Below are 15,040 nucleotides of genomic sequence, written 5' to 3'. Positions count from 1 at the left end.
GTTAGCAGAGCAGACAAGAAAGTCACTGGCTGAGATTTCCTCCTCCGTGCTCTGCTGGAGCTTCCTTCAGCCATGGCATAAAGATGCAACGAGGTTCTCAGGGCACCGCAGGGCTGCCCGACCGCCGGCGACGTAAAGCATCGTGGTGCACAGCACGCACACGGGGTGTTTCTGAACGTGTGCTCCATCACTGCTAGGATTGAGGGGAAGAGAGGTTCTGTATTTCGAATGCATCTCCATCACCCACCAGCAATCCTGGAGCAAAAATTCCAGGCTCTGCTGGCCAGGGTCCTCATGCCAGCGACCCACACCCACACAGAGGATGGACATGGGTACCTTCTTCTGCACACAGCCTGTTTGCAGGGAGAAGTCTCCCTCTGGAGGTTGGCTTAGTCCATCTGTATTTCCCTAAATGACGAGCTCTTTCCTTTCCCTCTCAGTCACCAAATCACTCACCAGCAGCTCTGTCATTTCCCACCCAGCGTCACCTCACATGCTGCAGCATCCTCCTGCTAAGTCTTGCTCAACCCTCTGGTATTTCACCAGCTTCTGCCAAAATCCTGCTGTCCTCGCTCTTCTTCCTGAATAAGGTCACCCCTTTCCTATGTCTCCTTCTCTGTGCTCCTCTCTGTATTTCCAAGGACAGTCATCTGCAATATATCCTGCTTCCCCACGCTGAGATGAAATTGAGCCAGCCAAACTTAAGAGAAAGGCTTTCAGGCTGCTTTTTGCCCTCTCAGCCTGGCTCTTTTAGTTATTTATTTTGCCCACGAGACCAGATCCATGATCCTCCCTAACCCACTGCAATTCTTCCCCGCAGCTTTCGGGAACGCAAAGACCATCCGTAACGACAACTCCAGCCGGTTTGGGAAGTACATCGACATCCACTTCAACAAAAGGGGAGCCATCGAGGGGGCAAAAATTGAGCAGTACCTGCTGGAGAAGTCCCGGGTCTGCAGGCAGGTAAGGCGATACACCTGCAAGGTCAGTTGACCTTTGCGGTGGTGTTCTCCTCGCAGAGCTGACGCTTGCTTTTCTACTGCAGGCCCAGGACGAGAGGAATTACCACGTGTTTTACTGCATGCTGAGAGGAATGACAATGGAGCAGAAGAAGAAGCTGGGTCTTGGGAAAGCCACGGACTACAACTACCTTGCGATGGTGAGAGCGCAGCGAAGCAGAAGTTTGGTGGGGTGATGTCGTTAGAGCTTCTTAGCAAGGGAGAGAGAAGTGAGAGGTGCTTCCTCCGCAGCCAAGAGCTGCTTTGCTGGTTGTGACCTTCCTGAGTCTTAGCCACAGGGTTTGTGGGACTTCTTTGTCCCACCACCGCAAGCCTCACAGTCTTAGTGCAAAATCTTAACCCCTGTGTATAAGACAGGTTATTTCCACTCTTCCTGTGGAGCAGGAGGTGTATTTGGATGGTTTTGGTGCTTGTGCCCAGCCCGCTTGTTTGGAAATAACCAGGGTGTTTAGATACGACCCGATGCTCTTGCAGCAGTGATGGACCAGGAGGCATGCGTGGCTGGATGGTGCATTCTCAGCAGCATATGGTGCTGAGCTGTCTCTGCTCCTCGTTTCTGGCAGATCCAGCAACATCCAGCCTCACTCTTTATATACCAGTGTTGCAATCCAGAGGAGCTGGTAGAAGCAGGTTAAGAATTAAGACTGGCCCATCATCAGGAAGGCTGGCACCCAGCTTTCTGGCTGGATCGGTGGGAACGTCCAGCATGTTTCCTTCTCACCCTGTATCCCCACCTCAGGGAGCTTTTTCTCTTCTGCCGATTGCAGACAAACAGAGGGTAGCTGGGGACAGCAGGGTAAGTGCAGGTCACAAAGCTGAGCACCAAATCACAGTATACACCAAAAGGCAGAGCCAGATCCGCAGGTTCAGCATCATCTTCTGCTTATTCATCCCTTAAACGAAATGTCTGCTGATTTAGGGGGAAGCCCTGGATAGCTTAGGGTTACACCCAGATGCTCTCTGCTTTACCCCATGCACCGTGCAACCTCTTCGCCTCTCCAGGGTAACTGCACAACCTGCGATGGCAGAGATGATAGCAAGGAGTACGCCAATATCCGCTCTGCAATGAAGGTCCTAATGTTCACCGACACAGAGAACTGGGAGATCTCCAAGCTGCTGGCTGCCATCCTGCATATGGGGAACCTGCAGTACGAAGGTAAAAGGACAAAATACAGGGATGGGGTGAAGCGCACTTCTACTCTTTATTCTGCAGGGTGAGAGGCAGCCAAGCTTAGGGATGGAGGGTTGTAGCCAGACCACCTGCCGTGGTGCCATGCCAGGGACTCAGGTGCTTATTGTGGTTTTTTAAGGACAAGAAAGGAGGAATAAGTCCACCTGCCCATGCTGCAGGGTTGCCGGACTCCAGTATGCTCAATGACATCCACCTTTTCTGAATGTAGGGAGGCTGAACACGGCTGCAGGCCGTTCAGTAGACTCAGGTTTTGCAGGGAGAGACCAACGAAGTGTTGAACAAGCACCTGCGTGATTGGATATGCCTTTGTAAAGGTACCAAACCACCCTGCTGTCAGAAATGACAAGGTGACTTAAAAAGCCTCTTTGGAAGACAGAAGCCTAAAGCACTTACATGCTAGAAATATTTTTAACCCATTAGTCATTTAGGGTGGCTGGCAGAGCAAAGTACAGGTCCTTTGCAGCCAGCAGCAGGACTCCAGCATGAACTTTTGTCTCCCTTCTGACAACCAGATTTTGCCTGGCCGTCACACACGGAGGCAGTGGCAAAAGACCCTTTCCCTCACCCCCCTCCACCTTTTGAGGAGCCACGTCCCTCGCTGACAGCTTTCCCTCTCCCTTTCTTTCCCCAGCTCGGACCTATGACAACCTGGATGCCTGCGAGGTTGTTCAGTCAACGTCGCTAATCACTGCAGCATCGTTGCTGGAGGTCAGTGGCTCTGCGGTGCTGCTGTCCCCTTTCTGGCTTCTTCCCATATTCCCTGTGTTGTGGCAAAGCTTCATCTGAGCCGGGCTGTCCTTGCACCACCAGCTCTAGGAGGCTGGAGATGCCTGGGTGAGCCATAATTTGCCCTGCACTGGCAGCGTGAAGGTGGATGTCTCCATCTGAGCTGGGTATCTGAGCTCCTCTTCACGTCAGCGGAGACAAACAGACGCTTTGGTGGGATGTCATCCTAAAAAGGACATCCAAAATAGTTCAGTCCCTAAAATAGAGTGTTTCCTTCATTGATGTAAAGAGAGTTCATTACAGCAGCTGAGACAGAGGTGTCACTTACACTGTGTCTTTCTTAAGTGAGGTGAGATGACCCTCACCCAAACCATCCATGCAGTGGCTGGAGCATTCCTCAGTGACCTCCCCAGCAGGTAACAGGGCTCCTCAGGGACCCCCTCTCATCTCCATAGGTACCGCTAGACCCAGACTATGATCCACAGCTGTCTGCAGGCTGTTTTCATGTACTTTAGGACATTTCCCTGGCTTGATCTCAGAAGTATGTAGAGGGGTCAAGGGGATGCAAAGCTACATTCATGCTGGTAGGATACAGCTTTGCAGGCTTTGCTTTTTCATCTTCTCTCCCCACACCTCCTTAGCATCTCACACTAAGTCACAAGAACACTTTCCATAGTAAAACAGCGTACAAAAGTGTTAATTATTCTCTCTGAAAATGCCTGTGACATCATTTGAGATATTTGCCCTGTACAGCTAAGAAAAGTCACTTACCTGCAGTCACAACTAGGAGGGCTGCACGGTTCCTCTCTGGCCACGCACGTTCAGGCCAGTAGCCCCGGCCATTGGAAGGAGACCTTGTGTTATGAAGTCAGCAGCTGTGTTTGGTGGTGTCCTTGCCAGGTTGACCCTCAGGATGTGATGAACTGCCTTACCAGCCGGACTATAATCACCAGGGGTGAGACTGTCTCAACCCCTCTCAGCATGGAACAAGCGCTGGATGTGAGGGATGCTTTTGTAAAGGTAAGTCTTAGGGCATTCTCTTCTGCTGTTGTTGATAAGCTGAAGAAATCTGCCGCTTTTGAGACTAGAGCATCCGCTGCACAGGAAAAGCGTCTTGCTTTGTGCCCGTGTGAGCTCAGATCAGCAGATGGCCTTGAAACTATGTTTTCAGTGGGATGCACAAAGAATTGAGATGGACACAGTCTAGATAGCCTGGTCTTCAGTGGATTTACAATCTGGACTTGAGACTGTCTGTGCTCAAAGGTGACCTATGGAAAGAGCTGGCATTCTGAAATGACTTCACCTCAACTTCAGGAAAACATCCCAGCTTGAGCCCCAGGGTTAGATCCTCAGCTGTTATAAATCAGAGCAGCTCTATCAGCACCTGTAACACCCACACCTGAATTTCAGGATTTGGGCATGTCTGCAGCAGTAAATAAAGCTGAACGTCACAGGAATAAGGATAGATAGAGCAGTTCAGCAGCCATCAGAGCATCACCTGAGGCTTTGGGGTGATGAAGGTTGATGAGGTGGGTGTGCATCACTGCTTTACAGAAAGCCCATAGATCCAAATTTGGGATTTTGCTTTCTTTTACCTAGGCTTTCAGGTCTGTTTTCCTTGATCTATATAACAGTTTCTGAAGCTTTAAACCATTCCAAGAGTCTGGCATAAATGTTGGTGAGCGTGTTCTCCGGGACTGTCCAGTTGCTTTAGGAAAACCTGTGCCATCACAAGTGAAGTGCTGCCACTGACTAGCAGGGCAAAATGCTAACCTGTCTCAGTAACCTCCACCTCTGGGATATTTCAGGGAATTTATGGGCGGCTTTTTGTGTGGATCGTGGAGAAGATCAATGCTGCAATTTACAGACCTCCTTCCCAGGAACTCAAAAGCGTCAGGAGATCCATCGGCCTGCTTGACATCTTTGGCTTTGAGAACTTCACTGTGAACAGGTATGGAGCCTGCAAAAGGAGAAACAGGTCTTAACGCTCCTTCACCACCCCAAGCTCAAGGTCTTGCTGTCCTTTCACCTCTCCTGAAATGAACAGGACTGGGCTGGGCCAAACCTTTTTCTGTATGAGAGATTATCAGAGCGAACCGCTACAGCAGACAATGTATTTCCTAAACTGATTGGTTTAGGCTACACATGTATAATGGCTATAACATTGATTGTTTTGGGGGAGAAAAACTGGTTATCTGAACTGATAAGGAAATTCTTAGCCAACAGCAACCTTACTGAGTGGTTGATGTGGTCTAAGAGTATTGATTCAAGCATGGAGAGAGACAGAGGAAGATAGACCATGGTGGATCTAAAGGACTCATGGCCTTTCCTTGACCTTCCCTCCACAGTTTTGAGCAGCTTTGCATTAACTTTGCAAATGAAAACCTGCAGCAGTTCTTTGTGCGCCACGTCTTCAAGCTAGAGCAGGAGGAGTACAACCTGGAGAACATCAACTGGCAGCACATCGAGTTCACTGATAACCAGGATGCCTTGGACATGATTGCCATCAAGCCCATGAACATCATCTCCCTCATTGACGAGGAGAGCAAGTTCCCCAAGGTGTGTTTTGGGCTCAGCCCTACTGCCAGAGACTCTTTTGGTTTTACCCCCTTTGCACTTGCATGCTGGCACCCTATGAGGGGTCTGATCAGCCCCAAACACACATTCATTGGTGGGTTGACTATTCATAGTTCTTATTGCTCTGTCTCATTTTCTTCCATGAGTACACAACCATGCTTTAAAGAAGTTAGTATTTCTGATGGAAGAATATGCCTGCAAGAGGCTCAAGAATAGCCTTTGATAAAGTTTAAGAGAAAATGATGTTAAATATACTCCATTTGAAGCACAATCTTGAATATAGCACAACATACCAGTGATATTTAATCCATTTCTTAAATTTCTGCACTTGAGGTATCCCCTCCAACATATCTCTTCTCAAAATAAATACACATTGTCACCCGAGACAAAAAAGAAATGCACTATTGATTGGAAAATTATCTTAGCAGGACAAACCCTGGTTAAATGTCAGATTTTTTCCTGCATGCACAGGGTACAGATGCCACCATGTTACACAAGCTGAACTCCCAGCACAAGCTTAACACCAACTATATTCCTCCAAAGAATAACTATGAAACCCAGTTTGGCATTAACCACTTTGCTGGAATTGTTTACTACGAAACAAAAGGTATGGGGCAGCTCCTGGGGCACTGCAGGTGTGAGGGGATCGTTGGGGGCTCGTGAGCTGCTGCTGCGTTGGAGCAGAGCAAGAGGGTAGCCCGCAGTAGTGTCAGTATACTCCTTTTCTGGCTGCAATGGCTTGGCCCTTCAGTGATGCCCATGAGCTGCAGTTTGGTGCTGTTTCGTTCCTGCGTGCCCATGACAGACTTGCAGCGGTTTGCATCACATGTATCTTTGATCCAGTCTCAAGATGCGACTCTTCTTCCTTCTCTTGGTCCCCCTTTCTCTGCCCAGTCATTACCCCCATTACCTCCCCAAGACCAGCCAGTAGTCCAGCAACCCAGGTTGCAGGGCACATCCTGGCCATGTTGCGTTGTGTCATCTGTCTATGTGTTGTCCCATTGTTCCTCCAGGTTTCTTGGAGAAAAACAGGGACACGCTGCACGGAGATATCATTCAGCTGGTGCATTCCTCAAAAAACAAATTCATCAAGCAGATCTTCCAAGCAGATGTGGCAATGGTAATGCAGGCGAGAGAAGACCTTTATTCACAGGGGGGTGTTCCTGGAAGGGGCGGAAGATTTGCAAAGAGCGATGTTGCTCTGATGCTGTTTGGGGTGTTTCAAACCTGTTAGTGTGAGCCAACTATCAGGAAGTGTTAATGCACGGTCATGGGTATGTCCACACTTGCACCCCCAGTTCACTGCGTTCAGTTTGTCAAATATTATTTTGTGCTGTGATTGCTCCTCTCCTCATTGTGTAGGAATGGGAACAATAAGGTTTGTGATTGTAGAGATTGGAGAGAGAAAGAGTTAGCCCTTTCAACTGACTAGTCCAAATCTGCGTATAATAGAGTGAGAAGTGAAAATCAAATACTTGTAGACCAGAGCAGAATGAATGGACAATCTGGCTGGCCCTTAAGCACCACAGCAGGACTGGGAAGGACCAGCCAACAGTCATGTTTTACTGTTATGACAGCAGAGAGAGGGGACACCAGGTATGAAAGCTGAAGTTTAAAGCTCCCCTTTTTACATCCCAGCCCTTCAGGAGGGTATGTGCTTACTCCATGCTCAGTGCAGGAGAAGACCACGTGTGCTGAAGCTCTGGAGAAAGGCACAGTTATTGCTTTAACTCTTCCCACCTCATTTGAGCATATATTACTAGGATACCAGCTTAAATGCTGAGATTAGTGACTATTTCACCATTAATAATGCAAATATATGATGTTTTCTTGACTAAGTCAAACATCTACTTCTCCCTACTGAGACATCATCAGCCCTGCTCCCAAAATTAAAGTAGAAACTGTTTTAAAATATCAGCCTTGCAGAACCTGAAAGTCTACACAGATAGGTCGCTATGGCCAAATCCCTCAGTCTCTCCCTAGGCAAAGCCATGGGACTGCAGAGGGTGCGGGGGAAAATTTTTCCAAGGTAACCAAGTTTTTTTGAAGTTGGAGTCCTATTTCCAAATGCCAGCCAATGTCACTGATGGTCCAAGGGACTTAGGTACTTTCAGGAGTGCTGAACAGTAGAAGCGTTGAATTCCTTCGACTGTTAAGGGAAATAAATGTTTAAATTCCTAAGAAATTTCTTTAAATAGGCTACAGACATCTTTCCAAGCTTTGTTCATAATCTTCAGCCACTCAGTTTTGCTCCTGCTGAAAGGGATAATCAATATCCTTTTGACTTCATTAGGAACAAGATAATGTGTATCACCCCCAGTTAAGCTACCAAGATAATGTTTATCACCCCCAATTAAGCTACCAATTGACATGACACTCCTGGTGGGTTCAGAGCTATCCCCAGATGTGGATACTCCTGCTGAACTAGGCACTAACTCCCTTAGCATTAGTACTGCCATTTACTTTGCTTTTTATTGCTTGTTCCTCACTGCTTTGTATTTTCAGTGCAAGCTTTGTGGTTCACCTTGGAAATGATTTCTTGCTTCTTTGAGCAGAGCAGAGATGCACTCTGGGGAATCGATGAGATGGAGCTCTCAGGTTTACACAGCCATGCAGACTTCTTCACAGGGATACCTACCAAGCATCTTTAAAAGATGCTGGAAGTATCTGACAGCAAAAATGAGATTTTCACCTGGGCATTGTTTAGGACCTGAGAACTGAGACCTTTTAAAGCATCAGAGCACTTTTTTTTTTGAAATAAACCTTTTCTTTTATCGTTCCATTAAACACCTTCAGAATCTGTCCCGAATGGTGGTCCCTGTGCTTTGATACTTTAACGATCTCTGCTTTTCTCTTTTGAATGAGAGACTTGCAGCCTGACTGGCATGGAACTGGAAGAGAAGCAACCATTGTGTATCAGCTCCCCTAATCATGCACAATGTTAGTGTGAACAGGGAGACCACAAATCCCCTAAACACCATACAAAAAAACCTGGTCAGACAAGCAGGATCCGTCATGGGGCTGAGATGATTTTACCATTGCTTTCCACTAAAATTCAATAATGTTTGCAGCCCCTTTCTTAAAATATATTCCCCAAAAAAAGAAGTAGGTGAGCATGGGTCATAGGTGTTGACTACATGCAGCAAAGAGCTGGGGCAAAGGCTCTTCTTGGAAGTGTGTGCACCTTCCCCGAGCATCAGTGAGGCAATCCATGGAGAAACCTTCCAGAGACACTTGGGCCAGGTCAATCAAATCTGACATCTTCCCTTAAAAACAGACAAGTGGCTGCTCTGCTAAGGGCTAAATCAAATAATGAAGCATTTTGGTCAACAGCTTCCAACCTTTGGTCCTCAGGAGCTTATTGATGTGTTTGTAGGATTTTGTGAGTCAGCGAAAAGCAAATCCGTATCTGCTTCACATTCAGTCTTTCAAATGGGATCCTTATGTGCCTGGAACTTAAGAAAGCCACAAATCAGAGAAGTCTGAAAACTAGTCAAGAGTGTATATTTGAATATCGTAGTAACTGTTTGGTCCCTGAAAGACCTAATATTTGTGCACAACGAAACCTGGGTGGTGAACTGGGTATTGCTGGAGCACATGGGGCTGTGCAGCCTGATTTGTGTATGCTTGTCACGGAGGAGGTCGATCTGCATGTGTTGGCAGAATCAGAATGTTTCTTTGAGTGGTGCCAGGTGAAATGATGGGTTCAGTGGGAATTATACACCGTTCCTCTGAGGAATTAGCCAGCACAGTCTGACAGCACTGCTTGCTTGAGTAACAGGTAGAAGGAGCAGTGGGGGTGGAAATCGCTGAAAGGAATGAGAAACAAAAGCAGATTTGGGGGCTTTCCCCTTGGCAAAAATTTCAATTCCATAGAAACTATCTGATAAATTGGATTAAAATTAGGGAGGAAGGGAGGGATTTCTTTTGAAGTTTTGTGAAAATTTGCTTTTCGCTTGCATCTTCCCATCTGCTGTCTATTGAGAGCACTGATTGCAGGAGAGCAACGGTCTGTGAGGGAGAGGAGTGGAGATGGCTGAAACTGGGTGGATAATTGTGAGGTTAGAAGATGCAGAAGAGTTGTTTCCAAGAGGCAAGAGCTGCACGGTGGCAGTTCCCTCAGCTTCAGGGATGTGAACGTGGAGATGAAGGGGAAAAGCCAGGAGGGGGATAGACAAAAATCTAAGAATGAATGCATTTTATTCAGAGATATTTTAACAGCTGGACTTCCAAGACTAACAATGCCAGGCTCCCATTTTGGTTATTCCTTCTTTTCACTATTTGCTCTTCTCTGTCTCTGTTTTGTGTTTGTTTTTTTTCACCTATGCTTCACGTAGTTTCTCTGTGGCTATGCATCCAGCACATTTGGCCAGTCGCCCACACCCACACCAAAGGTAAATTGAATACATGAGTTCCTCTGTTGTATATTCATCGCTCCTTGGCAAGGATTGTGCTTTGCTCTTGTCGGTTTATTCCTCCTCCTGCACTATCTATAGAGGATCCATTTCAAGTGACCAATGTGACGGAGAGCATTTTTATGGCTTGTTGAATAGATACAAGTGTGCGACTGTGTCATTTATTTCTAGGATTCAACTCGGAAGAGTTTTTTAATGATGAGAATTTGGTTTGGATAAAATCAGAACCAGCCCGAGCCAAATTTTTGAGGATTTTTTCTGATATTTGGATAACTTGAATTAACTTCAGCTGGATCATTTGTGGGATTTGGCTGTTGTTTATCATGGTGCCAGCGTTGTCTTTGGTGGAACATTATTCCTCCATGCAACTGCAAATATGGCCCTGTTTTGCCCTTTTTGGGGCAGGAAGCTGACAGTTCGTGTGTGAAGAGAGACTCCTGGATTGCATTTCTGAGTTGCTTGGAAATGCCATCATTCTCAGAGCAGGGTTCATTCTTGCTCAGGGGAGAGCTCAAATCCAAGCCTTCAAAGACACGGTTAATATTGAATTTTGCCATGATCATTGAAAGAGGCTTTTGGCACCTTTTTTAGGTCTTTTCTGTTGCATCTCATCTCCTGACTGGTTCTGATAGCTTCCCAAACCTTTCTTGCTAGATATTTGGCCATAGGGTAGTATACTGCGTGGTAAAGATTTTGTGATGTTAGCTTTGCGACCCTGCTCACATTTCCACGACAATCTTTCAATAGCCAGAGGATTATGTTGGAGATGATAGACCTGACTTTCAACATTCAGATCCTTGCATGGGGCTGGATTTCAACCCTTCTTACCTCTGCAGTGTCTTGAATGTTTGGACTTGGAATTCCAATGAGGGGGATGTGACCCAAAATGACCCAAAGTCATTAATTCCAGAGCTGGACTCCTTCCCCTCCGTATCATGATTGCAAACTGTTTGGATTACAAGGTGTCATTGGGCACTGCTCTAGCATTGTACTGATGCCACATACTGAAAAAAATAATCTTTACTGAGTTAGGGTATGGTGAGATTAAGTCCAGGAGAGAATTGTGCAAAATCTGTCAGAAATGCCCAGGCCACCCTTTTTCTCTGAAGACAACAACAGGAGATACAGGGAAATGGGAGACATAACACTGACAATTTTTTAAAATTTTTCTGTTGTCACAGTTCTTATAATATAGCCTCATGTTTTGTAGGTTTTCTAATGAATAATTATTGTATTTGTTAGGCAATGAGACAAGAGTGGAAGAGCCAAACCAAAAAAAGATTTTCCAAATATATCAACATCAGTAAGCTTTATAAAATGGGGGTTTAGTTCAAAATAGTGATACTCAGCACCATTACGTAGCCCATGTCAACTTTGCATCTTTCCAGACTGCACAGCCTTTAGGAGAGAGACTGTCTCTTCACTATATGCCACCGCAGAACCTGCTGTGAGGGGGCCTCAACTTTGACTGGTCACCCGAGGCCACCCCAGTGACATTTCATATGACAAAACACTAAACATCATTTTTCTCACACTTCAGAAAAAAGGCTGATAAATGGCCTGTCATGTTTAGTGACCTTCTCATCCTAAAGAGATGGGAGGATGGTCCTTTGTCCAGAACCTTTCCCCAAAGTATTGCTGCTAGCACATGCTTCTCTCTCCTTCCCTAACTCACCTTAAGTAATTAATCTTTCTGCATTTCCACTAAAGCAGGTCACCATCTCCCCAGCAGACCTAGTGCTGAGCACTGTGATCCTGGTGCACCAGGCAGCCTTCTCCTTAAAGTGGGAGGAGAAGGTGCAGAGGTATAGCAGGAGTAACTCCTACCATTTCTGGCTCAGTGACATTTCTCCTCGTACTTGCCTTTCTCTTTGCTTCTGTTTTCTTGGTTTGAAAGTTACAAAGAAAGAAACCTGGTGATTGCCCTAGCTGGAACTCTGGATCTGTATAAGACCACCCTACTTAATGTAGGATGAAAGGATCCCACAGGGTGTAGATAGGCTGAACTGGTTATTGCTTTCTCGGCCCTGGACACATGATAGGTACCCGAATGTGTCCAAGACACCAAATGAAGGAGTCTGAGTAGGTCCTTAGAGATTTTACAGCTTCACAAAGATGCTGGGAAATGGCCTAATGCTCCAGCTGTGCCACTGGGGAACTCAGACACCCCGTGCTGGAGGAATGTCCTCTTTTGTCCTACTGATGATAGTCTGCCTTGACTTTTGTCTTTATGTTACTGCAAACAGCCACGATTGTGTCTGCACCTCTGAAGTTCAGGCTGGCCTGAGATGGCAGAAAGAAGTGGCATTGAAACATGTCTGAATGTCATGCTGGTCTGCACATCTTTCTGAACTTCTCTCTGAGATGGTGCTTCTCTGTAAATCATCTAATTCTCTTATTTTTCTTATTTTTCTCTTCCGCTTTTTTTCCCTTTGATGCTGAACACAGGCTGAGTGATCACTCAGTGCCCCAATCTGGGCTACAGCACCTGTGAATCCTGCTCATCCTTCCCCATGACACACAGGTCACGTCCTTCTGTGTCCTAGACCCTATATGGACACCAGTGAAGAGATAGTCTGTGTCCCAAAGATGCTACAGTCTCAGAGTTTGAAAGCTAAGACATGTCTGGCGAGGGGAAAAGAAGAATGTGTTCAGCTTTTTCTGCCTCAGGCTACGGGGACTGGGTCTGTTCTGAGCTAAAAAATGCTCCTCCTCTGCAGTAAAATCTGTCTTTTCAGTGCCTCACTAGAGTGTGTTGGCAGGCTGCTCCACTCTTTTTTTGTTGGAGTAAGGGGTGTGATTCTCCCCACACTGGTGTTGAGGTGAGGCAGGAGGAATAGGAATCACCATGACCTCAGTGGTGTCACCCTGTCCCTGCAAGAGGAGGTTGATGCAAATCCCTCGCCGGAGGTTTCGTTGTGTAGCTGAGGACCCGGTTAGTGCCCGTGTGGCTGGTGCCCACCATTGAGAGGGGTCTGTGCACAAACGTCAGGCCCAGGAAACATGCAAACGGGTGGGATGGTGCAGTCTTGACAGGAGGAGCCCAGATCACTCTGAAAATTTGGATAGGAAGACAAGCTGCTTTCTGGCTGCTGTCCTTTCCCACCAGCCCCTCCCAGCAAAAAGCTCTCGGGTGTAAGGATGGAGATGACAGCACTGGTTTTTACCAGAGCTGGATGCGTGCAAGGAAGAAATGCAAGGCATCGGCAACCTAGAGAGGCAGGTCTTGCTGTCTGGGAGCAAACCACTCATGAATTCCCTTGTAGAACCTTGTACAAAGTCTTGCACCCTTCCTACCACCACATCTGAAAAATGACCTCTCCCAGCCAAGCCCAAATTGACAAACCTGGCTAACTTGCAGTTGCTTCCAACTTCCAGCCCTGCTCCTGCGTCTGTTGCTGCTTCTAACCCCTGTGGCTATCCTTTCACATTTCACAGAGGTGACCCCTTGCACATAATTAGCAAAGTGATAAAACATTAATCAAAGCTATCCAAACCAGGATTCTTGCTGAAACAGCCTATTCTTCATCAAATCTATGTCAGAATGTGAGCACCAGACTCTACAGTGCTCTGCAGGTAGCAGCTGCATCCATTAATTAATCTAGATTTGTTAACAGTTTGTCCTCTGGGGAGGATTTTGCTGGGAGAGATCACCGATAGCCCCCCATGCTCTTCTCGACAAGGCCAGGTTTTTCTGGTGTGTGCATGACCTGGGTTTTCTCTTGTTGGAATTCCATGATGACTTTGTGTTTGTGTTGATTGGGTTTGTCTCAACATCATATCCAACCTGAGCTGTGCAAATTCCCTGCCCATCACAAGGGGGTTGGACTAGATGATATTTATAGTTCCTTCCAACCCAAACTATTCTGTGATTTTATGAAATTCCTCAGTTTTGGGGAGTGGGAATGTTATCTGACAGGTTATTAGTGCTATACGGTGAAGCGCACAAAAAGGTTTCAGCAAAAGTGGAAATAAAACTCAGCACCTTGCAACACATAGCAGCAAGGCCAGTGCAAATGGGGACTTTGTGACTCCATGGATGGCTTGACCACCTGCAGAGAAGAGGATGCTTGGCAGAAAAATGCATTAAAATCCTGTTGAAATCTTCCCTTTGGGAAATCCCTAGCCACCAGGTCATGTCACTAGTCATGTCACAGTTTGCCCTGTTTTTTATTCGGAGGGAGTTGCATCCTGGTGCCCAACTCTTCCTCCAACCCACCAGCAGGACTTGCTGCCCCACAAAGGCTCCCTGAACACCAGATCCTACGAGACACACAGCACCTCTGTGACTGGTGTGTAATGACCTCAGGTAATAGTGACAGACACATAAAATGAGCCTGGGGCTTCATTTAGTTTGGAGGTGGTTTAACAAGGTCCTCCCAGGGCAGAGAGAAGGGGCTGTTAAGGGAAACATCTTCATTCTGCTTTAGAAACACTTGCCCCAAAATGGAGATTGGATTACTAATTTAACGGATGGAGCTAAACCAGATAAAATACTCAAAATCATCCTGATTCACCCTGAATACCCACTTCATTTAGTCTAGTTAATATTCTTTTCCAAACACAACTCAAATCTTCCCTGTAGTACCAGCTGAGGAATATAGACCTTACCAGAAGTTTGTGGAGCTGTTGCAGAGTCACCCGGCAGCAAAAGTGTCCCTGGCTTGTTTTTTACCTTACGTGGGTCTCTAGTCCTACACCCCAGGGAGCAGGAGGGGCTCAGCGTGACATGAGGAACCATGACAGAGGGGTTGGCATGACCATGCTGCCATGCGTGGGGACAGGGAAGCCCAAGCTGTTTCTGAGGAGCATCCCTGGGCAGATGCATCACCCCAAGCTGCAATACAGAGATTTTTGATGGCCCAGACGGGGCTGTTTGCTCCCATCGGCAGATCTTCCTTGCAGCTCTGCATAGGGCAGATGGGATTGCCAGTCACGCAGAGAGGCTTGAGCAGGAGAAATTAAATTATGGCACTTTTCCTCCCTGGGTAGAGGTGTATGGAGCAGGTTGCCAGAGTCTGGTTATTGCAAGCTCTCCGGCTCTCTCCTGCTGCAACACTCAACCACCTCTGGCCCTGCTCCCCCCTCCAGCCCCGGCTCTCGCCGGAGGT

General features: G+C 46.9%; 1 protein-coding gene across 7 annotated transcripts in view; it reads left to right on the top strand.

Annotated features, from left to right (window-relative positions):
• MYO7A (myosin VIIA) overlaps positions 1–15,040 on the top strand; it is a 103,883-nt gene that overhangs the window by 48,770 nt on the left and 40,073 nt on the right. For 4 of the 7 annotated variants that reach the window (XM_049823662.1, XM_049823661.1, XM_049823663.1 and 1 more), the window contains 10 exons: positions 821–963; positions 1,046–1,159; positions 2,022–2,175; positions 2,843–2,919; positions 3,838–3,957; positions 4,746–4,888; positions 5,286–5,496; positions 5,986–6,121; positions 6,528–6,634; positions 9,852–9,908. In XM_049823662.1, coding sequence (XP_049679619.1) covers positions 821–963; positions 1,046–1,159; positions 2,022–2,175; positions 2,843–2,919; positions 3,838–3,957; positions 4,746–4,888; positions 5,286–5,496; positions 5,986–6,121; positions 6,528–6,634; positions 9,852–9,908 — 1,262 coding nt within the window. The remainder of the gene's footprint in view (positions 1–820; positions 964–1,045; positions 1,160–2,021; positions 2,176–2,842; positions 2,920–3,837; positions 3,958–4,745; positions 4,889–5,285; positions 5,497–5,985; positions 6,122–6,527; positions 6,635–9,851; positions 9,909–15,040) is intronic. The other 3 variants (XM_049823664.1, XM_049823660.1, XM_049823665.1) reach the window with 1 other exon arrangement.

The sequence above is a fragment of the Accipiter gentilis genome, chromosome 19, assembly GCF_929443795.1.
Source record: "Accipiter gentilis chromosome 19, bAccGen1.1, whole genome shotgun sequence".
In the NCBI taxonomy this organism is placed as follows: domain Eukaryota; kingdom Metazoa; phylum Chordata; class Aves; order Accipitriformes; family Accipitridae; genus Astur; species Astur gentilis.
This window is presented reverse-complemented; position numbering and strand designations above follow the sequence as displayed.